The sequence below is a fragment of the Hippoglossus hippoglossus genome, chromosome 1 (genome assembly GCF_009819705.1).
Source record: "Hippoglossus hippoglossus isolate fHipHip1 chromosome 1, fHipHip1.pri, whole genome shotgun sequence".
NCBI classification, from domain to species: Eukaryota; Metazoa; Chordata; class Actinopteri; order Pleuronectiformes; family Pleuronectidae; genus Hippoglossus; species Hippoglossus hippoglossus.
Genome location: NC_047151.1, coordinates 13,869,088 through 13,896,764, shown reverse-complemented (window position 1 = coordinate 13,896,764; position 27,677 = coordinate 13,869,088). Strand labels below are relative to the sequence as shown.

General features: G+C 42.1%; 1 protein-coding gene across 8 annotated transcripts in view; it reads right to left on the bottom strand.

The window, feature by feature from the left end:
* Nucleotides 1–1,971: 1,971 nt before the first annotated feature.
* Nucleotides 1,972–27,677, bottom strand: part of sept9b (septin 9b) — a 77,214-nt gene continuing 51,508 nt past the window's right edge. For 7 of the 8 annotated variants that reach the window (XM_034613324.1, XM_034613407.1, XM_034613234.1 and 4 more), the window contains 9 exons: nucleotides 19,050–19,235; nucleotides 14,979–15,107; nucleotides 14,758–14,839; nucleotides 14,382–14,519; nucleotides 9,980–10,097; nucleotides 7,451–7,546; nucleotides 7,108–7,204; nucleotides 4,785–4,836; nucleotides 1,972–4,022 (listed from right to left, as the gene is read on the bottom strand). In XM_034613324.1, the coding sequence (XP_034469215.1) occupies nucleotides 3,818–4,022; nucleotides 4,785–4,836; nucleotides 7,108–7,204; nucleotides 7,451–7,546; nucleotides 9,980–10,097; nucleotides 14,382–14,519; nucleotides 14,758–14,839; nucleotides 14,979–15,107; nucleotides 19,050–19,235 (1,103 nt within the window). In that variant the 3' untranslated portion in view covers nucleotides 1,972–3,817. Of the gene's footprint in view, nucleotides 4,023–4,784; nucleotides 4,837–7,107; nucleotides 7,205–7,450; nucleotides 7,547–9,979; nucleotides 10,098–14,381; nucleotides 14,520–14,757; nucleotides 14,840–14,978; nucleotides 15,108–19,049; nucleotides 19,236–19,810; nucleotides 19,955–27,677 lie in introns of those variants that run through there. The other variant, XM_034613745.1, reaches the window with a different exon arrangement.

Sequence of the window (27,677 nt, the reverse complement as noted above, 5' to 3'; positions counted from 1 at the left end):
GCACTCTCAGCAAGAAATTTTCAAAATAAAAGCCCCAGAAGTCTTATTTTACAAGGAAGAATTGGTGAGTATTGTGCTTTCCCTTTGTTTTTTATTTTACTTTTTAAATATATTTGATTTACATATTCACACTTTCATTACATATTCACACATTTCAGTCAATATATTAGGGTTCATTCCATTAATCCGACTGTCAATCGACATACTCAAACTTATATATGAATATATAAAGTTTTCAATGGAGGTTATTTTCCAAGATTATGCCTCATTGGATAATCTATAAAGTTCAACCTTTCTTTGGACCATGAGCTGAAATGTATTTGCAGAGAACTCTTTGAATAAATCCATTAGTGATCACGTTCTTAAACCAAATGAGAGCAAAGGTGAGTAATGTTCCCCTAGGGCCCGTCAAAATGACAGATTTGCAATAAATCAAACACAATCTATGGATTATAGATCAGAAGTCATTTTTCTTTTTTGAGGAGGATGTTGGAAATGATTTTTCCCTCCTGCAGTTATCTCAGATCTGCCATTTCAACACAAACCCCCAGAAAGCTCAGTTTGGCTCAGACAATCGCTCTTTGTGCCATGAGGTAATCCTGTCTGGTTACTGAACAAATCTGTCCTGGTGTCATATGATGTAAAATCAAAATGCAGTGTAGAAGATGAGAGATTCTTGGTATGACCCACAACAACCACAGCCACTTATGGCCGCTACCTGTTCCAGCCAGAGGAGCTGACAGTGTCGCAGCAGTGTCAGAGACGTCATTATCACTCACCTTCATGCGGCAGGACGGCCGAAACTGTATAGATAGAGGTGTCAACGTTAGAGGTGAGCGCTCCAGAGACTGAATGATTTTTACTGGAACTTTCATCGTCTCTCACCTTCACATGTCTCATTTGTCACGATGGCGTCAGAGTCTCAAACCAGTGGCAGGAAAAGCTGCAGCAGGCGCTACAACGTGTGAAAGGGTGACAATGACCTCGGACAAACAACACTGTCAACACGTTACGATCAATAGCCTAGTTGAGAAGTGTGTGATGGGAGGTGTAAATGGGAGGCCCTGTTAAAGCGGGACTGTGTGAACATGGTGCGATGCTACTGTGAAAGCTGCACATTCACATTCCTCTCAGTTGGGTTTGTGTTGTGAGACGTGGTTTACTCCGTGTTTTATTCTGTCTGAATAAAACCATTATGACGTGAACTGAAGAAGGATGAGCTCTTCTCCCTCTGTAGTTCTAGTGCAGGTGTCTTCACATGAAAATAAAGAGTCTACATTCACAGGTGAGCATATCATATATATATACATATACAAAAAGTGTACTTTACTTTTCATACAATTATGCTGCTTTTACTGTGGTTTATGTCAAGTGAAAAGCAGGTACTGTAGGTTTTTGATATCAGAATGGCTGAATGACTAATCAGCACTTGGTGAGATGTTCTAAATTTACTGCAGTAAACAATGTGTTGATGTTTTACCCCCGTATGTCTGTCTGTGTGTTTGTCTGTGTTTGTCAACAGGATCATGTGAAAACTACTTAATAGATTTTCACCAATCTTGGTGGAAGGATGAGACGTGGGCCCAAAAAAACATCCCTTAAATTGTTGACACTGATCTGGACAAAGTGGCCAATAAAGCAAAAAGATAACTTACGGAATATCGCATGAATCTTAATGAAAAAATTGGACTGATATTAGATCCCCCAAAAATGGATCTAGTGAATTTAAATGTAGTCTGTTGGGACTTAAGGTATGAACTGAGTGAAATTTCCTTAATTAAAGACACAATACCTCATTAAACATTCAAGTACATGAACTTGTCTCAAGGGATGAAATGTAGATGTGAAAGACTTATTACGGTGATATTTGAAAAATGTTATAGAGAAATGGACTTACGTAATTAAATAATATTTTCATGATTTCCTGGATTTAACACTGCATAATAAGGACAATAAACACAATTGACTTTAAACAATAAAAATATCAATCTTTATTCTTTGAGATATAGCATATCAAAGATGAAACCTTGATCTATGATACCATAACAAATTACACAAGAACTATACAACAGTAAACAAAGTGTAACCCAATAACTTTCTCTGCATAAAGGACAATAGTCATCTCTTCTCTTTGCGTGTACAGAAAATATTTTGAATGGGACACGAAGACGCAAAACAAACACTGTTGACTTACGTTTGTCAGGAAATTAGGAGGATGTTATGAATTCAGACGTAGCCTCTATATAAAACATCCGGTGTGCATGAATGAATGCAAGTTTTTGTTTCCACATTACAAATACAGTGGCATCGTGTCAATTTATGGGTGTTATACAAGATTGTTTGGAACATATTCTTCCCGTTAGTGGAAAGGAAACATCCTCCTGTGATAAAATCGCTCGTAATGTAAATGTAACTGCTCCAACTGTCGTAATTATTAATATTGAATGAACAAGCACAGACCACTTCACGGGCAGGTTAGCTCCTTGGGCACCAGTTACAGTGGAGCCTATAAGCAACAGGGTACGACATAATGTGTGAGTGCAGGCAACGGAAGACAAACACTGTCTAAAGCTAAAAGATCGTCACTGTTTTAAAGACCTGCAACAATGAAAAGTTGAATTATGCTGATTACACTAAACATACACATAAATACCTATTCATAAAACAACTCTATGTACTGCATGTGCTTCTCTTTAGAACAGAAAAAAATGATTTTGATGACTTTATTTGGTTTACAGTCAGAAAACAAAAAACAGTTGCACATATTCCTCCACAACCCCATCGCATACAATAATATTAGACCAGGAACAACAACAGCGATAAAAACACAATAATAAATGAGCGATGTAAAATGCAAGGTATGACTGTGTTACACAATATTGTCTTTATATAGAAGGAGACGGGATGGTTTGGCATAAAAGGGATTTAAAAACATCATAACACAACAGAATAATGACGAGACGACTCGTTTTTCTCCCCGTAAGCTGCTCCACACTGCTATTGCTTTCTTTTGTTTATTTTGCAGTGCAGAGGTGTCAGCAATATCTTTATATCCTCCGTAATACTATAAACCTAATCTATAATATCCCTATACTTAACCCTAGAATCTATACGCCACAACACAAAGTAGAGCAGGCCAGTGGCACTTACAGTTGTTTCTAGTTCAGAGCTAATATCGTATATCATCCCACATGCTGTACTTCATTTTGAATTATGGTTTCTCCTCAGCTTTTACAATAATCCTGATTGAATCCAATCAAAATCTTGTACCTATAACTTCACTCTTAAATCCCTCACATTTTCCCTGCATGGCCGCTGCACTGACAATGAGTGGAAGCGCTAAAAAAATAAACGCACAAACCTGACTAATGAGACATGTACTGTACGTGTTTGGTTTGGTTCTGTCTATCTGTGACCTGACAACATTCATGGTTTATTGTAAAAAACCCTGAATGTAGATTGCATAGGGAAGTCAAAAGCAGGAGGGGAGAAAAAAAACAAGTGGTACAATATGTGGATCTGCAGCGAAGACGTGACTTTGCTCAAAATTGTAACTGGGGAAAACACAACAGAAGCAAAATGCTGGGATTTACTCTGAGTCCTGTGTCTTGTAACCTCCTGATAAATTAAAAGCTGTGGTTAGGTAGTCCTTCTATGTAACAAAAATGGTCTTCACAGCATGAGTGTGTGTGTGTGTATATTCATGTAAACAGAATATAAATGTGTGTGTGTTTGTATGTGTGTGTGTGTGTGTGTGTGTATATCTGTGTGTATCTGTTGTGTCCTGAAATCATAATTTGGCACCACGCGGGACTCTCTACATCTCGTGGGACAGGGCTCCGTGCTGGGCGGCCACTCCGTTGGCCTGCAGGACGGCGGGCTGCTCCGCGGGCAGACCGTTGGTTTTTGGCTCAACAGTGGGAAGAGAGGTGAAATGGCCGTTGGATTCATTTAACCTGCGAACGCGATACATCTCGTAGTGGATGCTGCCTGTGATGTCTTTGATATTCTGCATGTGCGTCCTGAAAGAAAGGAGATGTCATTACAGCACCGGTAAGTAGGGTTCCCAAAGTCGGTGCCATCAAGGCAGACCCCAGATCTTTTTTATATATATTTTTAATCCTGCTTTGTGTGCACTTCACTACTTGTCCTCAAAGAAGCTATTTGTGAATCGTGAACGCAAACTGCCTCACACCGATATGACCCATCTATATTGAAAATATCCCTGTACTGATAAGATTTGATTTATTTATTTACATTGCAAAGAACGACTTCAACGAGTACAATGAAATAAGTAGCACTCCACAGGTGCACTCACACATAACAGACAATATTAGAAGAGCTCATACCATACTAATTAAAGTGCAAATATATAAATAAAAACCTATAAGGCAAAGACATGAGACAATACCATACGAGGCCTAAGACAATAGAAGACAATCTGAATTATGTGAGTGCAAATGGTGAAATAAAAAGTGAACTAAAGGAAAAAACAAAACAAATGTAAGCTAATTTTAAACTAAAGTAATACATTTAACCATTTAGCTTTACATTGACATTTTAACAGAAAAACATGAGTATTAGTACTCATCTTAGTGTCTGTCAATCAACCCATTTATAAAAAAAGATTTGTATTGATTTCAGTGTGAATATGAAGCTTCGTAGAGTCTCAGTGCTGTTTCCAATTCACTTGAACACCTTGGCAAGACAAAGTGAGAGATTTCGGATCTACCACCAGTCCTTATATATAATAGAATTCATAAAGTTGAGCAGTGGAAGCTCACCTGATGAGGAGGTCTCGCAGGTACGCAAACTCACAGTGTGCAATATTCTCAACTGTATAGAGGGCAAGAGCAGAGAAGAAGAAACATTAGTTAGTCCAACACATTTAATACTCTGAAGTAATTAGATAACTACATATGATGCTTCAAACCACCCTCTTTGGAAGCATCCCATAACCTGCCACTAGGTGGCGTTGTTGCTCACAAGTCAAATGAAGGGCATACTCGAACATGACACCGCCAGCAATTTTCTTTTAAGCCAAGATAACACACATCTCCACTTTTGAGTAATTTAATACATCTTAGCTCTCCCTCTCTCTGTACTGGGGCGACTTTAAGTGAGACATTTTAACAAACTCCCCGTGACAAGCTGCCGCAGCCTCCAGTAGGACTAACGCATGTTTGAATTATAGATTATGTCAAGAGTGTAAATGAAAAAAAAAAGGAGGGTGCTATTTATGTAAAGCTTTGAAATCCAGGGGCAGGAAATTAAATTCTCTTTGAAAGGAAGAGAGTGGAATGACTGCTGCGTCTGCGAGTGCTGATTAGTGGCGTCGAGAGAGCACATTACTAACTTGTAACGAGCTGCACGGCTGCTATCTCCACTTTCTACTCCCGAGAACGCAGGACGTCTTTATATACAAGTACGATATATACATTTAATGCACGCCTCCCACACTCTCATCTCAAATTGTCGCTTCAACCCATGAAAAAAACTGTTTCTTCTCCACTTATAGAGACTTAACTTCTGGTTTCTCCTCTGAGGCCTAATTTATGATGTCGGCGCCGACAGTGCGGCAGCCCAGCGGCTTCCGCTCTCCTCTGTTTCCTCGTTCCCTCTCACCTGCTGCTCGCCTTTACTAGAACGAAGATTGTTCTTCCAGACGGCTTTTGTCCCGCAGTATGTGCACGTCACCTCTGCCGCCCTGCAGCTCCGTGCAGTTAATTTCAAAATGCTTGCTGAGAGAGTAGCTACTGTGCAGCCTCAGAAATGTCATCTCTTTAGGAAGGAAAACCGCCTTGTTCCACCTTACGCTACAAGTATTTCTAATGTTTTTCAAACAGTTGAGGATTTAAAAATTAGGGCTAACAGTCTCCTATTATTCATTCAAGCTGCACACAATTTCACACACTCAGTTCCCTAAACGAGCCAGATCAAGATCCATTAAATATTCCCTGGGAAAACAGTGAAATGTTGCAAAATGACCTATTTAGCAATGTTGAAGAAAGTGAAAACAAATCCTGGACCCGCCCCCTGATCGGATCCACACACAAATTGAATGGGTTCGTCCCTGAGCCGCACCGCATCCGTTCACCAAGTTTTGTGGAAATCCATCCACTAGCTTTGGCATAATCCTGCTTATTAACAGATGAATTAATGAATGATTGTTTGTTTTTTTGATGAATGATTGATATTTTATGATTCAGTCAATGGACTGGAGTTCATTATGCACCATAGAAGAGTCTAATGAAGTGCATTGTGGGAAGGAGACTGTTTAACACTGCTAGTCCCTTGTTCAGACCTCCTTCAGCTGTATCTCTCCTTCTCGCTCTCTCACACACGCACACACACAAGTGGGTGGGGTAAGGACACTCAATTGATAAAAAGCAATCCTATTACACTTGCCAACAAATGTAAACTGTATCAAAGTTACTGCAGGCAAGTGTGTGTGTGTGTGTGTGTGTGTGTGTGCGCGCGCGCCATGTTTCTGCCTGTTATCCCCTCTGGACACAGAAAGTCCCTGTAAATCCCTTCCTCCTGTCTCGTACATCTCCCCGGTTACAGAATCAGAGACGCGTGTAAACACAACGCCTGTTTGTCTAACAACAGACAGTTCAACCAGCTGGCCACATTTGAAAGCTGCAACTTCACACATGTTCAAAAGACACTGACAATATGAACACGTTGTTGTCTTTGTTGTTGTGGGCATGATGTGTACATGTCATCAATAGATCAGGTCAAATGAAATCATCAGAGTGATAAAGTTAGATGGTCTTGGCACAGTGTAAATGGAACAGGTGTGAACCAGGTGTGAGTGCGGTAAATGAGCCGTTCTTTAATGTTTGACTAAACTCCACTACACAGATGGACCTTATTTTAACTAGGCCAATCTGTAATATATTTATATAACAATAAATGTCAGTCAAATTATTTTTGTGATGCTGGTGGTGGAGGCCACGTGTGAGCATGGTGAACATGCATTCAGAGCCTCAGGAAACATACATTATTCTGCCTGCTGACTCATTTTCTATTGTCTATTTAGTAGGACAAGCTGTGTGTGTGTGTGTGTGTGTGTGTGTGCATATTATAAATGATTTTTATTACCTTCTATGGTGCCCCATTTTGTTTTCCTGCCCAGAATCTTCTTCCCGTTCACCTGGTACTCCTGGTCACTGCCCACCACAGCAAAAGGGATCATCTCCTGTTGAGTGGACACACACACAAACGCACACGGTCATTGAAGTGTAATTGGTGATTTGTTTTTCACTAGAACAAGATGCTGTGAGTGATTTTTTCAGATGAAACCAAACATAAAAGATACAATTAAAGAATTGCAGATAACAAAGGCTTAAATATGAACATATCGAATTTGTGAATGCCTGGTGAAGTGCTTGAGCCACAGCAGGATGTTCTGATACTGTGGCTGTTGTACCGTGTCTGAACTTACCCTGATTTTGTCATTGATGATCCTGTCTTCTGCATCTTCGTCAAACTCTTTCTGAGGGTAAACGTCGATGCCATTGGCTCGTAGTTCTTCTCTAATCTGAACACAGTGGGACAAAGAAACATCAAGTCCAACTGGCGCAACAAACAGATTTCCAGAAAGAGAGCAGAGGCACAGATTGACGAGAGGTAAGTCAGGTCAGTCTGCTCTAAATCCGTCATCTGTCATCTCAGCAGCTAATAATCAAGTCAATTAGTCACACACACACACACACAATGCTTGGATTGAAACCTGTTTACATACAGTGTTTGGGTTTGAGCCACAGACTTGAATAGAAGCTGCTCTGACCCACCAGGGAACTTCATTAAATACTTGATTACATATGTTGACGCAAATTGGGGGAATGTATTGAAGTACATTTACTTTGTTGATGTACTTAAGTACATTTTTCATGTATCTGAACTTTACCATTTATTTTCAGGTACTGACAACATGATATCACGACTGAAACTCAGGCTCTGACGCAAAAAATAAAATCGACGGACAAGCCTCTTGGAGAAATGTCCATTTAATGAATGACTGTTCTCTCCCACAATTACAACTCTGACAATTTCCACTTGGTCCTTGATCAAACATTTCATTGTTTATCCTTGGAAGCTTTCTCAGGGTTACATTAAAGGATGCAAACCAAGTACAATTCTACAAAGAGGCCACATCAACTGCTGGTTAGAGGAATTCGACCAGACACTCACAGCTGGACATACTGAGGCCCAACGTTTAATAAAAAAGAAAGGAAGAAAAAAAAACTCTCATTCTGTTTGCATGTCAAGTTGCTGTAGGGAAAATGGAAGAAAAAAGAACATTTGGCACAAAAGGCTTTTAGTCAATAATCTTCAGGGTCATATAGAGCATGTGCGGCCAACCAAAACAATTCAGCTACAAGCCCTGCGGCTTCCTTTCACTGCCAGGGCCTGCTCCAATCCCGGCTTTAGTCTTATTGGACGGTGTTACAGGCAACAGGGGGAACGTGGTAGCCAAGACACCCATGGTGCCTCAATACCTCTGTACAATGAATAAAGCTGTTAGGGAAGTCCGTATTCTTGGAAGGAGGGACGGAGAGATAAAGGAAATGATGGAGGAGGGCAGGTGGCTGTGTGCCTCCTGAGGACCGAGAATTATCCGACAGAAACACACTGAGGTGGTTTAAGAGTCCAGCCAGCCGGAGCAAGGCTCTGTGGAGGCAGGGAAAGGCGTGATAAGGAGCTGCTGGCTGTGAGGTAACAGTGGAGGATTATCAGCCTGAGGAGTCTCAGACCAAGCGAAGAAATGAACGATGAGAGACGAGGGTAGTCAAAATCAGCGGATCAATAAAGTCTGTACCAAAGTGCATTGCGATCTATAAATAAATCTGAAAAGATATTAACGGAGAGATATTCATCTTCTTACTTTTAAAATGGGTTATTACTTGAAAAGGTTTACATGCTTCCATTGCTGCAGCTCCTCTTTTCAGCCTCTGTCTGAAACGTTTGGTTTTAGCTACTGTCTCTTTAAGGCCCCCGATATAGCCCAGACCACTCTGATTGGCCAGCTGGGCCCCTCTGGTGTGGGATTGGTCAACTGCTTCCAGCGTGTGGAGGAAATGTCGACCTCCGCTCTCACTTTACAGCTCACTCACACATACACTAATGTATCAGTGGCAAACCATCTGAGGCGAATTGGAGAATTAAACGAGGCAAATCATATCGTTTGTGATCTTTGACCAACGATATCCACTTTGCATTCCAGTATGTGACCGTGAGCTTAATTGGCTTTATAAGCTGGCGAGCCAAACTAGCCGCTAGATGTGCATTATGCAAAAGTGCTGAATTGTGATTTCACGATTCCCAGGAAGTGTCAGTCATACAGCTGATGAGGTGTTTCAGGAGGTTCAGGATCAGTATTTTCTGTGGTGGACATGATCTGGATTGGGCTTTTTAACTGAGATATTTTCATACACAGACAACCTACATAACTCTAGAGGAAAGAAAAACTAAAAATGTATATGTCTGTAACGCATCTCACTAAAAACCCAAAATATCGACCTCAAAAGGCCAGGGATGACTAAAGTCATTAGGCTACAACACCTTGAAACCACCAATACATCCAATATTGGTTGAGATATTTCAGTCTCGACTAATGTGGTGGACCAACTGAACCATCAACAGATCAATATTCAAACATTCTTTCTACCGTTTTAAAATTCTGCTCATGTTTCATAGAGGTCATGTTTTGTTTCAGTGTCAACCGGTCTGTACTTGACTGACTTGTATGATCATCCATTAATTCACCAGTAGTGAAGGACCTGCCAGCTCTGACGATAACTGGGCCAAGGTTCCCACTTCTCATAATGGGCCAGACTTAGGAGCTGTGGTATGCTGCTCAGTAAATAAATGCTTTTGAATAAATTGTTCTTATTTATGTATTGACTTTCTAATGTACAGTGTGGGGTTTGTACCCAGCTGGCTTTTGTTTATGGTGCCTGGCAGCGCTCACCGTCTGTTTAAAGTCGTCCCTCTCCTCCAGGGTGAGCGTGTCGGCCTTGGCGATGACGGGGACGATGTTGACAACCTTGCTGAGGCGCCTCATGAACTCCACATCCAGAGGCCGGAGACTGTGGGAGAAAACAGACCAAAGAGTACGACTTTAATTTCATGTATGAATCTACAGCTGTGTCCTTGTTGCTCATATGATTAAAATTAAATCTGAAGGAAGAAGCGGCCAGTGACAAAGAGGGAAATATTTCAAATTACAACAATGCAGATTCATACAATTTCTGCTCAAAGAGTTACTTGTTTGTAAATGTCTTCTCTTTTCATTCCAGAGAGACCAAACTGTGAGATGCTAAATCCAGAATGGATAAAAAAAAAAACGCTGCTTTTTCCTCTGGCACTCAAGAAATATTTTCTATTGCACAACAATTTTTTTCCTCAGCCAAAGAGCCTCCACAAGACATAAAAGATTCCGGGGACCCTCTTGTGCATGTCCCTCAGTTATGTGAAAGAACAACAAGAGAAATGTCTTAGAAAGATATTAGTTTTGTATAAAATATATTTTCACCATGTCAACACAGAATACTCTTCATTTTCATGGATGAATGTGGAAACTTTTCTCGGACCCCCTGGCGGTGTGGCCCCTGGAATCTGCAGACCCCCAATTTGAGAACCACTGCTTTAGAGCTTGCGTATTTCTAAGATGTGAATGCAATGGAGGAGAGGAACCACTAGGGGATGATCATGCTCTACTGTGATACATTCAGCTCACCCTGGTTTCTGATATGGAGCCTCATCCTATTACATTAACATATGTTAATCTCCCAGGTGAGATTTGAGTGACGGTAGGAAAGCTTGTACATTCGTTATGAAGGTTGATGCATAAAACAGTTGGTCTTTGTGTCTCACATTTGGCCTTGAAATTCTGCTTTAGCTTGACTTAAACACAAACTTGGTATAGTATATTCTCTGCATGTTTTTCCTGTTACGTCTCTGTGAAGCAGCGATAATCACTGTTCTTGTATCAGTCTACACTGTTCTTCTCTTCTCCGTTTCTCTCTGCTCCCCCTGCTTCTTTTTCTGTTTCAATGTTGCCTCTAGCTGCTCCTCCAGACACATTCCCCCCTCATGCTGTCTTGCTCATGCCCTCCAATTAGCCCCAGCCCAAACCAGGCCAGCCTGGTTCAAAGAGCCAGGAGCAGCTGCAGGAGATGCCTGGCTGGCTCTCTCTCTCCCCCCACACTGTGAGTGACAGCCATATCACCATGAGCACAAGATGAAACAGAAGGGAGCATGTGATACATAGAGCGAGAGAAGAAAGAGAACAAACAGATAGGACACCGTAAAGTGATGCGCTCAAGCAGAAATAAAGAAAATACAGAGCATTACATTTTATGCATCTTGTGGATGACGGGCATGTGTCATGCAGAGAGGGAGAGAGCAGGGGTCAGAGAAAGGTCCAGAGGTTGATAATCTCTCTGTGTGAATGTTTGTAAAACATAAATTACAAGACTGCATGCATAGATGCAAGAATATAGAAATGTGTGCTGTGCCATATGCATGACTGAGCAAACACGTCGTGTGCACATGTATCCTTGCGCACTCATATGTTGTACAGACAATAAATATGGATGTATGCACGCATGCACACATTTACATGCCTGCATGCATGCATACATACATCGCCCTATATATGTCATGTTTACACAAATTGAGAACAACAACCTCTGTGATGAAATAAGAAGTGGACGATGTGAAGTTCTGTCGTCTGCTCTGTTTAAGTGACGGATTAGAAACCAGCGACTAGAGTCAAAGAGCAGCCTCCTTTTTCTCAGGAAGAAAATGTTAAACGAGGTAGTAACGAGACTACCCAGAGGGAAATACTGCGGCCGACTCCGCCATTATCGGAAATGTCTGCTGATGCCAAGACTGAGTTCTGCTTCATGTGCACGGTTCATCTATCTGAAACCACAGAGGCAGCTTCAAAGCAAATTTACAAACTGGTATTTGAGATGTTTCAAACAAGACAAAGAAAAAAAAACACATAATATCTCCAGTGATGGAAAAACTTAGAGAGGTACCAGGGAAGTTCTGAGGAAGGAATCCAGAGGCTGTTTTGCATTAGACCCCAATTTAAAACTTCAACTGGTGTTATTGTATGAAATGAAAAAGGAAAAGAAGAGTTTTCTAATATTTCTCCAAAGCTTTTTTTCCTCATGACCCAGAATAAAATCTGTGGAAGTATGTATTACAAACAGTACAGTTATAAGGATCAAACTCATTTTTCTTTGCACAGAAAATCAGATGCGTCTACAATAGATTCAGGCTCCCAATTCAAACATATGCAAACATCACTTACTGAAAGTCTGTCTATTTAACTTATAAACTGTATATAAAAATAGACAACATGACGGATCCCATAAAGTGAAGCAGAAGCGTCTCGATCTCCACCTGGTGGCTGGCTACAGTACAGGTCATTAACTGCGCAAAATGGCAGCGTTCGTATCCGCCATAATTTGGTTGAATTTTCTGGATCGTGGGAGGAAGTATCAGCAGATTCGTCTATTTTTACACAGTCTATTACTTAACCCTATTCATGTCTATGCCAGGTTGAACCAGCCCAAACAGATGTCTCTCATGTTTTCATGCTGTCAACTCTCTGGTTGACTTTAAGGAAGACAACACTTCCTGACAGATGTTCTGTTCGTCACATAAGAGTGCATTTATGTGCATTGTGCATTGATATATGCATGACTGTGTGTGTGTGTGTGGACACTTTAGGGACATTGTCACAAAGGAGGAAACATTTCGAGTGGCTGAAGTGTGCAGCTGCAAGCAAGATAACACACAAATGCATTCAGGGTGGTTTTACAAGTGTTAGCATGTCCACTGCCCAGTGCAGTCCACTCCCTGCACAGGTTTACATGAACACATGTGTACACACACACACACACACACACACACACATTCTCTGCAGCAGCAGCTGTGGTGACATGAGCCGATGATGAGGGGGTATGTCAAACAGTGGGGTGCACACACACCCACCCACAAGTCATCCCCCACTCACAGGCAGAAGGTTCAAGTGGACAACTGTTGAGTTACCAGTGCACTGAAATATGAAGCAGCAGTGGATGCAGCCGTCACTGAGATATGCAGTCAGATCATTTGAAAATTGGTGAATGTTTACAGTTGGTGCACATGAGTGTTTTGTGTTCTTTCATCTACTTGTGTACTACACAGTTCCCCTATCAGGACGCCTCCATCCACCACAAATACCCTGAGCCTGGATGTTTGCCTGCATTTGTTGCAGCGCGTCCTCCTTGACCCTCGGGGCATACGAGGACACACCACTCACCGCAGCTGAATCAAACTAATTACAGAGTCGACTGGGGAGAAAAAGACTGACCCTAATCACCGACAAAGCAGCAGGAGAAATGTGGTCCGTATCATGTCAGTATTAGCAGAGTGAAGCCGAAGCAAACGTCATGCACGCGAAGCAAACAACCTCCACCTGGTTGTTTAACAAGAGACATGTGCTTCGTCAAGACACTGCCAGGTCACTCTGGACGAGACTGGTTTTAATTCTACTAAACCTTTCTTCATTTAATGCACTCAGACAAAAGACTCCTGCAAAAATTACACCAGCGGTTGCAGTTACTGTTACATTGAGCGTGGTATGGTTGTATTGTGTGTTGCGTGTATGTTTTCAAAAATCTTTTTCTGAAATGTGCTCATGTGTGGTCACGGCCATGATGGATTCCACCAAAAACTGGATTTGATAGATCTGTTCCATCCGTCTGTTTAATAATAGTAAACATGTTCCAGATGAACAGAAAGAGTCACTCTTCACAAGATTAAACAATAATCAGATCCAGACCTCTCATGAAGCAGCTTGTCCAAATTCTAATTCAGAAGAAAAATACTTTTAGGCTCAGTGACACGACAAATTAGGACACTGGGAGATTCTGGCGAGGTAGAAAATCTCAAGATCTAATTACTTCGTACATTTAAATGGTGAAGTCACTGATCGATAAACCTTTAATCAACTGCACTACTATATTTCTTCTATTCCATATAAGGCACTGTTCACATCCTGATCCTTTTTTTTTTTTACCATCTCTCCACCGCTCTCAACTCTGAGACCTATAGGATTCAGTTTCTTCGTGAAACCCGACTCCTCAAGTGATACTTTATAGTGACTGAGAGGAGAGAATGAGTTCCACATGTGGTCACTGGAGACAGAAAAAAAGAAGAGCTGGAGAAAGACATAGTTACAAGACCTGTGGAAAGACAATAGGTCAGGGGGAGAGATTTCCCAGAAGGCCTGATTCATCTCTGCAGCTGTGGGAGAGACCGAGAGAAACGAAAGAGGGGGGGCTGCTGGTCGCTTTGATATGTTATCTTACCAGTGGCCTGTGGGAGGTATGAAGTATATGCAGCAGTGCACCCTGGAGTCTGGGATCCTCTTCTTCCTGTTGATGTGGATCTCCTCCTGCAGGTAGGCTTCATACTGGTCGTTGATGAACTTCATGATGGGCTGCCAGCTGACCAAGGAAACGCACGTTAGGAACGAAGGTACAGCGACAATCATTCAAAACATGGCAGTAGGTGAAAGTATAGTGATACATAATGATGATAACAATTAAAGAGATGCTGCACACTTAAATGTTATTTGCGATGTTAACTAAATCATACAACTGTAGGGTGATAAAAAGAGGGTTTTGTTATCACGTTTTTTTGTGCAAATTTGCCTTGAGATGAAGTAACTTTAACTTAACTCACCAGTTTTCATTGTTGATATGATCTCCAAAACCAGGAGTGTCGATCACTGTCAGCTTCATCCTCACTCCTTTCTCCTCAACATCTGGACAAAGAGGTGTTGTTTCATTAGTACACACACACAAAACACACAAATCCATAGAGAGAGCAAAACATCAGGAGTATGATAAAGCAGCAGGGAAGTGATTTAAGCTGCAGGCTACTGGACGTGAGCTTTGACCAACCGTGACTGACGGACTTGATCTCGATGGTCTTGGGGATCCTCTCCTCTGGGCTGGGCTGAACAGATTTGCGGCTCACTTTGGATTTGAACAGGGTGTTCATCAGAGTGGACTTCCCTAGGCCACTTTGCCCTGAAGAGAAACACACACACACACGCACGAGTTAGAGATACTGGGATCACATTCACTGGTGGTTTTAACCCGAGACAGTCACAAGGGCAAAGTTATTTTAAGCCAAAAGCCTCGTTCAATTCAAAAGCACACAAGTTTATTTTCGGGTTTTCCCAACAAAAGAGTGAGATTGAATTTATGTGTGAATGTTTGTACTGTCTGGATTTTGTGGTGAGTGTGTTTGTGAGTTAATAGACTGTGTGCATAGCAGGGCAGCTGCAGGGTTAGACGAGCAAGCTGTGGAGGTCAAGAGGACAGATGTACTGTATAGAACACACACGCACGCGCACGCTGCATCACTGAAATTAAACCAGCAGGTGGTGAACTCCCTTGAGTCCGATCTGCAGTCCACTTCTTAAATCACCTCAGGACTCTGTTCTCGCCCTTTCCTTCCTTTCGTTCTCAACAAAGCAGACAAAAGCTCATAAATAGAACCATCTACTGTAGTAGAAATTAAGTACTGAAGTGTATTTTGTGATAATGACACGTGTTTTTATTCAGCCCTACAAGTACTTTCAAATTAAATATTTCAAATAACCAGTTTCATACTTTACTACCATAAAGGCTGTGCACATGTTACGTATTAGTGTCTCTACATCACACATCTATGGTGGTGTTTAAGAACATTATTATAAATGAGTAGCATTGTTTATTTTACCCTAGAAACACATGCTGTGCTTAACTGCACTAATTTCCATATAGATCAGTTGCTGTAAGTGAAAAACACCAGTCAAATTTAATCTGGGTTTGATTTTAAATATGTAATTATTTGTGATTTTATATTTTTCATAGCAAAGCGACACCCTCCGGCCGCCTGTGGGCGTCCACCGTGGCGTGTGGAGAGATGCCAAACTGCCGGGACCCCAGTGACAACCAGGATGGTTTTTCCCATCACTCTCACTGTCTCCTCTGTCAGACAACTCAACATGCAGTCTTCTCAGTCCTGTGCATTTACCCACACCCACACATTTTGTCTCACACACACACACACACTGAGACACCCCTGCTGCCCTCTCTGCATGGTGCAAATCAAAAGGTCACAGGACCGAGGGCAGGGATTAGGCAAATGCATCTCAGGGAGGAGACCACAAGGGACAGGGCCAAGACCGCAGCTGCTCTAACCTTTCACGTCCTCGAGAGCCGGCCAAGTGACAACTCAGTTAGCCGACAGAAACTTTATTATAATCTCAGAAGGTGCTTAAAGGTCATGTTCCTACCCTGACATTCTATTTTTTTTTTATCTCTTAACCTCATTAGATGAGAAACCAGGTGAAGACAAATCAAACCTAGAGCAGAATAAAAGGTGTCTAACTGCAGAGCATTTTATAAAAACTCCTCTACAATATATCAACTCTATCAAAATGATAAACCAGATAGATTTGTTTGTATCAAGCAGAAAAAGCAGGTTAGTACTGGCCCTACATTCTGAAATATGACTCCAGTGATGTGTGAGCCAAGTATTTGTAAACATAACATGTTGTGTGTCAAAGTTCCCTCTGGCGATCAGAAATTACCTCATTCCAATTTAAACCCATCATTCTTTTCCTCCGTTGTAAAGTTTTATTGTGTTCCACTCCAGTCCACACAGCGTCAGAGTGTTATTTCACAACAGTGTTGTGTATCATCTAATGAGACAAGTTTCACTTCATCCTTAAAGGGGTCGGAGCGCTACAAGTGGCTACGTGTCACGTCAACGTTATGAAGGTAATCTGAGACGCACATGTGTGAAAGATTACAGAGTTTTTACTTTGTTTGTTCCCACAAATAAACATCTGGTGAGTCATGTGGAACGAGAACAGCACTCAGTAGAGCGCATACCTCCGCCAAGGCCCAACAGTCTCCTTAAATTCAATCAATCTGTCACATTTTCATCAAGATGCATGAATTATTCTATGTGGAATATTGAGAATAAATTCCTAGATTCGCCTTCTGATCCGGATCTGCGACAAAACTTAGACAGATTTGTTCCTGACCTATTCCGCATCTTTCCATCAAGTTTTGTAGTAATCCTTTAAGTGTTTATGGCGTAATCCTGCTGACAAACAAACCAACAGGCAAACAGGGGAAAAAACATAACATATTTGGTTGAGGTAACAAATCCACATTTGTCATGTTGTGAAAACGTCTCCTTGGAGATGTGCCATCTCACTGTGTGCATAAAGAAGTGCCCTGTAGGGACTGAATTCTACAGCAACTACCGTCATGCCAATGTAAATAAACAACTTCTAATTAGGATCGAATTACAAATCTAAATCAGGATTTTCTGAGGCGCTATATCTCAGCGTGTGACAAAAATAAATTTTGACATTCCCTTCTCTGAGGAAAGTATGTGCATAGATTTGGTTTGTCTTTCAGACGAGAGGCCGGCATGTGAGAACAGAGATGCCTTCGTGGAGGTGTGCGTGTGCATGTGTGTGTGTGTAAGTGCATGACGATGGCAACTAATTGGCGGTGTGTTGCAGCTCTCGAAGGAGGTGTGAGTGCTCCCTCAGGAGCGTGCGCTTTGGCTTCGGAGTAATTGCCACCATTATGCCACTTTCCCAACCTGACAGCCTCCTTTTATTCACTCAAGTGTGTGTGTGTGTGTGTGTGTGCGTTCGTGTGTGTGCGTGTGACGTCACGCACACAAAGAAAAGAGCTCGTTGATGAAAGCTCGTGCTGACTGACCCTTCACACAACCAACGAAGTAGAAGCAAACATATATTTCTTTGCTTTTTATGACTGCATCGAAGCAAAGGAGAAGTATCATGATAAATATAATTAAGAAAAAGTGGAAAAGTTAATTTTTTAGGTCAGAGTCTCTGCAGACTAAACAATGTGTGTGTGAGATCCTGACAAGATGTATAGTTTGTATTTGGTGCTGACTGTGCGATGTCTTCTTGCAGAGCACTGTCAGATACTTGTGACTTGCTTTGCTCTGCATTGTGTGTTGTTGCAACATAAATTGAATATGTTTATAATGGTTAACCCCTAATCTTCAGACACAATAACTGTTGTAAACATAAGAAATTTGGAAGCAATTGCAGAGGCAAGTTCTCATCTGTGTCACTTAAGAGTTTTTTAACAATTAGGCTCAATGTCAAGCTCAGCGTCAAACCAGGAAGAGAAGCTAACAGTTAATCTTTACATCATACCACAGATGTTAACTTGGATTCATACAGTGAGGCGAGTTCCTGTTGTCATAGCAACGATATGTTTATACAAGCAATGATTTTGCATTAGCCATATATGGGCTAAAACAAACTTTTTCACCGCTAAAATATTGTCATGGCAACTACAGTAGGAAGATGGTTAAGTGAAGTTCTTACAAAATCACTTGGTTATGGCAAAGGATGAATTCTCTCCATCCATTATCTTATCCTTTGAGGGTCGTGGATGGGGGGGGGTATTTGAGCCAATCCCAGCTGACATTGGGCAAGAGGTGGTGTTCACGCTGGACAGTTCGCCAGTTCGGTCGCAGGGCGCACATACAAAGACAAACAACCGTTCACACTCACATTCACATCTATAGTCAATTTAGAGTGTCAGATTAACCTAACCCCAATCTGCATGTCTTTAGACTGCGGGAGGAAGTCAGAGAAACCCCACACAGACACGGGGGGGGAACATGCAGCACAGTCGAAGGCCCAGAGACCAGAACTTGAATCATGAACCGTTTTCCTGTGAGGTGAGTGCTAACCACTGCCGCACCGTGCCACCTTCGACAAATTCTAGTTATGGCTGCATAGAACAAATGTGTCAACACTGATTCACGACACACTTACTTCCTGTCAGGAATTTGAGAAAAGGTTATAAATTAAAAAGACAAACAGCTTACAACTCTCTTGACTGATCCTGCAGCTGAGCAATCACACTGATGAGACCTTTTCTGTTAAATGTCGCAGAAGTGCACGTCACACTCACCCACAACCATGATGTTAAACTCGAAACCCTGCTTCATGGCCTTCCTCCTCATCTGCTCCAGGATGGCATCGATGCCCACGTAGCTGAAGTCGCTGCCATGGGTCTTCTCCCCTTTGACCGGAGGCCCGGGGGGATGGGGCTTGGCGGACTCAGACATGTTGCTGTGGCTCAGACTGACCTCTGACCCTGAGGGACACGGAGCAAGGAGACAAGAAGAAGAAGAAGAGAAAAGAGGAGTTTAGTCAAAAAGAAAAGCAGAGTTCAGCGTGAAGACGACTGGAGGTACTGGTGTGAGAGGTTTGTTTCCTGTGTGAAACAGGGTGCATCAGACTTAAAGTTCACATCTATGCACACTCGCCTTTGTTCAAGACGACACCAGTGAGGTGATCTGTCATCTGTCGGCCACAAAAACGCAAAAAAGAAAAGATAATGGCAGAAAGGAGGCTGATTCACACAGACACATGAAATAACAAACGAAACTTTCCCCTGAGTGTAATCATTCCTCCAAAGAAAACACTATGAAAATCACTAATAAAACAATCAGGAACAGACACGTCTTCCTCCGTATGTTGCACGTATTTCCACCAGCAATGACCTCATGTTTGCGCACAAGAGAAATGTTTCTAAAATAAATGATGTCGAGGCTGAAGCCATAATGAAACACTGCAGCTGTAGATTTAGAGCTTAATTTCATATTTGTAAAAGGAATCAAAACAATGGCGACGCCAGGAGCTGCCAACTGCAGATCACTTCCATCTTACCTCACTTTAAGGTGAATCCAAGACGGAGGCCGAACGCCAAAGCACAGCTGCAACAAGCGAACTGAAAAAAAAAAACACGGCTCGACTCTGCCAAGCGCTAGCATGTGCATGCAGCAGCAGCCTCAGCGATTAAAGTAGGAGGAGACAGCGTTTCCTGGGCTGCCACAGAAACTTGCTGTAGTGGTGAGAGACTAGAAACCACAGAAACATACAGCTGAAGGGACACAGCCATTCTGACTACATCCTCATCTCTCTGTCTGGAAACCTGAATGACAGACGGGTACAGTTTATAAGCTGTGTTTTGGGTGTATTATTTTTCTCAGGAAAGCCAGAGTTTTTGTTGAGGAACATAAGAGGCCTTTGTGCTTTTGATTTGTCTGTCTGACATGACACAGCTGCAGTTCGCCTGTGTTTTTTAACATTGAGCCTGTTGGTGATATGAATATAAATGAAACACACGACGACAGTACAACATTTCTTGACATTTCAGAGTTGTTTTTGACTTCCTGGGCACCACCGATAAGACAGAAAGTATGAAATGGAGGCAGGGCAGAAAGTGGGAGGATGTGATCTGGCTACAAGCACCAATTTCCTCTGATGCACACAGTTGTCACAGCGGAAAAAGAAAAACCTTCCTCTGTGGCTCTGTGTCATTTTGTCCTGGAAGACGTTTCTCCAGTGAGCAGCTGCACACACACACGGAAGGAGTATTAAAGTTGACTGTATAATCCAGAAGATTGAATGGGAAGATTTAAGCATGCATATTCCTCCAAGGCCCAACAATTTCACTAAATGTAATCAATCCTCAACAAATTTCATGCAAAATGTACATAAACTAGCAATTTTATAAAAAGTGCACAAAAAAAAAATTGACTCCACTCCTTTGTTCCGTCATTGCCAAAACTGAATGGGTTCTCTCTTGGCCCAGGTCCAATCATTCCCACCATTCATCCACCAGAGTTCTGTGGAAATCTGTTCAGTAGCTTTTGCGTAATCCTGCTGACAAACCAACAAACAGGATCAGACAGGGGTGAGGTGTTTTGCTGAGCACCAGCGGCCTCCTACACAGATCCAAACTCACGGGAGTACTGATGAATGAGCTGAGACATTCTCTGAATCATTTTCCACGCAGGAGACAAGAGTTGCAATTTTGGATGAGGAAGGGCTGCACCACACCTTCAAGCAGTCTCGACTGTATCCGTCAGTCTCTCCAACCTTCACTTCCCACACAACGTGATGAACTGTGTGGCTTGGCTGGAACTCAATCTTTGGAAAAGGGGAAAATCCCCATGTGCCCATCAACAGTCGGTAAGTGTTCAGTTTAAGAGGTTGTGATGTTTTTTGATAATTTACACACCCAAAAGGGGCAATTTCCCTTCATGCTTGGGAATTCATTTTACAGTAACAGCGATCCTAACATTGAGGTGGCAGCTGATGTGAACCTTCTGTGAGTCCTGCATCACGGTGGGCTACAGCTGATTTAGTGCTGCACTCATGTCCTCAGGAAACCTGACACAGAAAACGTATTATGTCTTGGACACAAAAATCCTCAGGTATTTGGAATAATTAATCTTTAGTCTGCTGTTAAATTGTAACGCTGCTCTCGTTTTATGTTTTCATGTTCCATGGGTAATGTGTCGAAAGCTGCTTTCGGATATGCACTGAGCTCGGGATAATCTCTGGACTTTCTCCACAGGGGCTGTATGTGTGAACGCAAATGTCCGAGTAAGAGCCACTGGACTGTCTGTGGACTTTCTCAGGCACATCCCCAAGAATAATGTCTAAAGCAGAATATCTGTGCAGCAGGAGATCCTCTGTTGATGAAGTTTCAAACACGCGACAAATGCAAAAACGAATGATGCTGAGAGTTTTTGGTGAGAACAAAAACATATGATCTCTGCAAAGGAATTTATATGTAGCATCCTGCCTCTGTCTGCAGCACCACCCCTCACCTGAACACTACAGACATTTTGTGCTATTGAGCAGTTTTGTTCATGTGTGAAAAGCTAATTCCAACTTTAAAAGTGAACTGCACCCTGATCTGTAGTATGGCATTATTAAAGCTGAATCTGATATGTCATCGCAAATGTTTGCGTAGCGTCAAAAAGTCTCATTTCGTCACTGAACACTACTGCTTCAGTCTGACTGGATGGGTAACCGTTTGAATGGCACAATGTAAAATTAGCTCTAATGATATATACTCCAGGTCTACAGACAAAACAGCCTTCTGGGGCACCCTGACCACGCCACCACATCCTCCCCCTCGCCCCCCCAGGCCATCTGCTGGCTTCTCTCTCCGCTTCCCTCCGAGAATAGACAAACAGTCACACTGTGGCAGAGACAAACACACGGCCGTGGTAACAAAAACAAGCACATGTGAGCCATGTGAACACAGCGGAAAAGGGAAGAACAAGCAAAGCAGCGTACGGGAAAGTCGACGTGTTACCCAGCTTGACAACCACCAGCTGTTTGGATATTCACTTCCCTTTCTCATAAAGTCCAGTGCCATTTCTGTCAGTGCTGCTTCCTAATCATACCCCTTTCATTCTCAAAGCTGAGGCGTCGTTTAGCAACCGCTAGTCGCTGCTTACCCGACTAACAGCTCTGCCATTTACAGTAGGCCTCAGAAGTGTCCATTCATTCTCCACGTGTCGTGATCCTCCACAGACAAAGCATGTCTAACCTCTGCCACTGCAGAAACAATGACCCTTCTGGTTAAACAACCTCATTACACGTGAACAGTGACTGCAACTCTGTTTCGAAACCTGCTCGCTAACATACTATTCATACTAAGTAGGATGTTTAAATGAGTAATCCAGCTGCTTTATATGCAGATTTTGTGTATACGAGAAAAGCCCAGATGTATACTACACATGCAACAGTATGAGCCGTGAGCTCACTGGACACACTCAACTGCCCCATCATGCATTGTGGACACTTTGGCACGCGGAATGGGGGACACTAGGATCAAACTGCCGACCGTCTGGCAAGTGGACGACCCGCTCAACCTCCTGAGCCACAGCCTCCCAATTTATCTCCATAATGAACGTTTCCCTATTGTTGTTAGGAATGTATACATCGCTCGACTGTTCGTTTCTTAACGACGGATGAGGATGCTCAGCGCCTCATTAAATGTAGGACTGAGGATGAATGACACATTACGACTCAGATAGTGACTCAGTGGCCATTAAAACCAAAACTGCTCTTAAAATAACAGACCCAGCGGATGCATTGAAATAGACATCAGACATGTAAGACGTCACTGGATAAATACAATTCATTTGAATAGCACTGTTTTATTTAATAGAAGCCAAATCAAAAGCTGAAGTGAATCAGTGGGAAGCAAAGTTTCATTCAAATAAAATGAAAATGGGAAACGGACCTGTGCAAAGAGCCAAACAAGTGTCTGATATTTGGAACCTTATCTCCCTTCATCAACCCAAACTGTCAAAAAGAGAACAGCTTTAATAAACTGCAAACAGATGTTATGTGAAGATAAGTTCCAATAGATACACTGCTGAGGTTGGTTTTTTTTTGCCTCGTGCCGAGCAAAAGCTGCACCTAAGGATTATCTGATCCGAGAGCTTTGTGTGATGGATGGAGGTGCGTTCAGGATTTTTACTTGCATGATTAAATAGATCCCATCAAAGAGATGACTCCGGTGTTTTATCTTCAAACGAGGGCACTTGTAGCTGAATGGCGGCTGTTGCCAGTGTGATCATTGGGGCTTACATGCGATTCCTTACATTTCTAAAGACGCCATAATGCAGCTCGTTCATGGTTTGCAATATAAGATTCTCTGAAAGACAAGATAACTGGTAAAAAAAATGCTGTTGGCGTTTGGTTTGCCTGTTCGTCGCAGCAGACAAAAACCACAGAGTTTGTTTCTGCGCTAGAACAGTTTTACACATGAATGTCAGTTTTAGTCTTCACACGAGGAAACAGAATGCTCAGCTTGTGAAAACAGTTATAGTTCAGCTCTGAATGTTTTCTGTGGCTCTGAAGGCAGCGTCTGAGAAAATAACTTGAGCTTGGAGTATATCAAACTTTTCAGAGTTTGAAAGATTTACCATGCAGGACCATGAGAGAACTTATGCATTGCATTATGGGAATGGTATAGCATCCGGTGTTTTGGGGGAGATTGACTCATACTCTGGACTAACAGTCAGGATATCTAATATGTCTGTCACAGGTCCCCCAAATTTAAATCACTGGAGTCAACCTTAAATGAATAACTTGTGCCTCATGTATTGTAGAGCACCAGTGCACAGTAAGGTCAAACAAGTAAATATGGATTATTACCATTCGTTGATCACTGCAAATCTTTTGGACAAGCCTTTGACAAACTGCACAAATCCACAGACAGTGGAAATCTCTCACTTGTAACCATTACATTAATTTGGGCTAATTTGGGCAAACACCACAGCACAATATAGCAGAATGTATTGTTGTCAACCCTGAACTCCATTAAAGCTCAGTGGAAACCAGAAAATACAACACAGGCTTTCACAGAACAATTCTTGTCTGGCATCAACCTTCGCAGAAAAGTAATACATCAGGGTAGCATTTCAAAAAGCAACATGTAAACATTCAGCTGACATTTATCAACAACCACTACCCTGAAGCATGGAGGACGCCGTGTTCTTTCCTCAAACTGGCCTGTAACCCAACCTTCCTGGAAAACCAACAAAGTGTTTCCCTCCGATCAGATACAACAAGAGAATCAGCTTCCCACTCTAGATTCACATAACTCAACGCGCCCCTCTCAAGGCCTTCATTAAAACCACATCAGAAACATCACATCCATCCCTACAGTTTAATATTCACTGGCTGGAACTCGAGCGATGTGCCAGTTCCAGAAACAAAGCCGCAGTTGTGTTCTTGAGATACCTACTAAAAAAAAGAAAAAAAAGAAATTAAAGTTTCCATCAATCCATGCATGCCACACCACCACTTTCCCCTGTTTTGCATTACATGGGAAAGTTATTGTTTTGCATGTTATTGTTTGACTGCAGCTCAGGGTCATGACAATTTAAAGAAAAAGGCGCAAAGCAAAAAGAAACAAAGATGGAGAGAAATTATAAAATGATTTGCATGATGAGCCAAAGTGTTGAAATGGTTCGGTTGATGATTGACGCTGTGCATAAGGAACTGGTCTATGTATAATTGACCACGTTATAATTTGTTTTCAGCTTTGCCATCATGGAAGAAGCTTTTAATGCTCTGATGTTTGGCTCCACAGCCAAGAGGAAGAGTTTGAAAACCCTACCGCACACACACAGGATACAGTTGCAGGAAAATCCGTCTCATGAAAATATTATTATAAAGATCTACATCCATTATGTGTGTGCAAAGTGTTCTAACTCTATTATTATGTTTATGTTGATTCTATTCCCATTTTTCATTTATTATTACTGTATTTATCTTATCAACACTACCGTCTATTGTTATTGCTTCTCATTTATTATTACTAAACTGAATGAAGCTTCCCTGCAAAAGCTGTTCACTCGTTTTTAAATAATGTGACTATAAGCATCAAAATCTGATTCAGATTCAGCCATGCAATTTGATTAAACAGAGGAAATCTACCAACTTGATGACATGTCCAAGACTTAATCACACACTCAGCCTCTACTGAGGATAAGAAATTAGGTTTATCCAACTTTGATTCCTCTGGAACTTGTTTTCAGTCGACTAACTTTCTATAAATAAAACTTGCCTTTGACAAAAAGGAATATTATTGGTTGATTTTATTGATAAATATCCTTTTTCTTTAAACAAAGTAAATTTGAAAATATCATGCCCTAGCCAATTGGATTTCTCTAAGGTAGTACCATGCTAGTAATCAAATATTGTACTTGGTTTTCTTCCAACACTTGACTTCAGTCTGTCGAAGAATATGCTCCTTAGGGGATTTAGATTTGGGAAAAGAAGGGATCAGGTCTGCTCTTCCACTCACACACTTTAACTCACAGATACTGACAGCTCTTAAACACTGTCTGCTATTTGAAACAACATTTTGAACATGGTTCCCATGAGGTGAAACCCCTGAATCTCTGCCCGAGTACAGCTTCCTCTCTCTCCTGTGTGTGTGTGTGTGTGTGTGTGTGTGTGTGTGTGTGTGTGTGTGTGTGTGTGTGTGTGTGTGTGTGTGTGTGTGTGTGTGTGTGTGTGTACGTCAGTGTTTCTCTGTTACTGTCCTGTGTTTTCTCTTCCCCTCTCTTTTTGCAAACCGGAGATGATATTTCCACTGGCCCCATGGTGGCTCCCCCTAAAGAGGAAGAGGTCATAAAGTTTTATGGCTGCTCCTGCCTGGAAGAGATAGATGGAGCAGTCCAGAAAGACCAAGGCAGCACACGAGTTGACTGACCGTCCTGTGTGTGTCACATGAATACAGGATTAACATAAGACCAATTTACTATAATCTAAAAAAAATGTACAGGGTATAGTTTTATGATTGCAGTTAGGAAAAGTCTCAAATGAGAAATGCACAGTCTCATTTTGAAAACAACCACAATACAACACATCACCACCATTTTCAGTCGTCTACTAATTGCTTATTTTCCTGATAATGAGTAACGGCACTAATTCATTTAGTGGATCACAGCGGAGACTTTGGTGGGTTGTCCCCAACTGTGACAACAACCTGTTACACAGAGCGTATACTGTAGATGGATTAAACCCACAGTGCATTGGAGCCGTGCAGCTGTACTCTTAAAAAATATTCAAGTATGTGTTTCACAGGAAGCGCTAGAAAGAGATTTGAATGCTTCATTAGGGGGTGGAGGCAAATAGAAAACAACTTTGGAACAACATGGGTGAATTGGTTTGGGCACCATTCAGCAGCATTTGTCAGCCATACTGACGCCCAGCAATTCACACTGTGGTAGGCGTGTTTTCTAAGAAACACAAGGCAAGATTTTGAATCATTTGTGCTCAAATCACATGTGCCCTGGTCAAATAAGTGTGAAAGTATTCATGTCAGGGATTTGAGTCTGATCAATGACAGTACTGGAAATCTCCTGCTGCATTCCTCATAAGTGAAAGGCAAAGTTCAGAGAATGTCCGGACCCAATTTTCTGGACTACTTCCAGAGTTTAATGTCTGAAAACTACATTAGTGGCGTTACAGCTAATATCGTGGCAGCGCTTAAAGTCGTGATCTGAAATTGAGCCAACAACAATCCACTATGAGAGTATTTCCCAGTTTTTACCTGGTGCAGTTGACTTGAATGTCAAGTGTGAACATGTGTTTAAAAGGAGCACAGGTCACTAGCTTTGTGCTACGCCACGTTCTGTTTGATGGGGGGATAATGGTGTATTTTCGACAGGTAGTGACGGAGTGGGGTCGACAGAGGGGAGCTGGGAGGACACACCGAAGTTCTCACGGCGCTGTCAAGTACATCCAACAGGAAATCCCCCTCTCAATCCCCCGGCCATACTTTGAACCCAGAGGAACACGTTGATTAAAAATCCTGACATGTTTCTCCGTCATAATAACTCCCTGCAGTCGAGGTCTGGCGAGGTTGATGACAGCCGCAGTTGACACAAACAGATGCCGCCGCTTCAGAAAGCAGGTCTGAAGAATTCAAGTGGCCCCACTCCATCTTTTAGTCTTGTCACTTGTGTCAGCCCGCTGAGAGTGAGACCCCCCGGCCTGACGTGGAGCAAAGCAGATGGTGCCGTTCGGCGTTGAAATGTAGCTCCATGCACGGAAACGTCTGGCGAGTGTAGATAATGACCTGTCCCCAAAACACCTCCACAAAACTGACAGAGTGAGAGGAGATGGAGGGAGGAGCTGTGCGTGGTCAGAGGGCACGATGGGAGATAGATGAGATGGGAGATGATGGCTGCAATAACAGCGACAA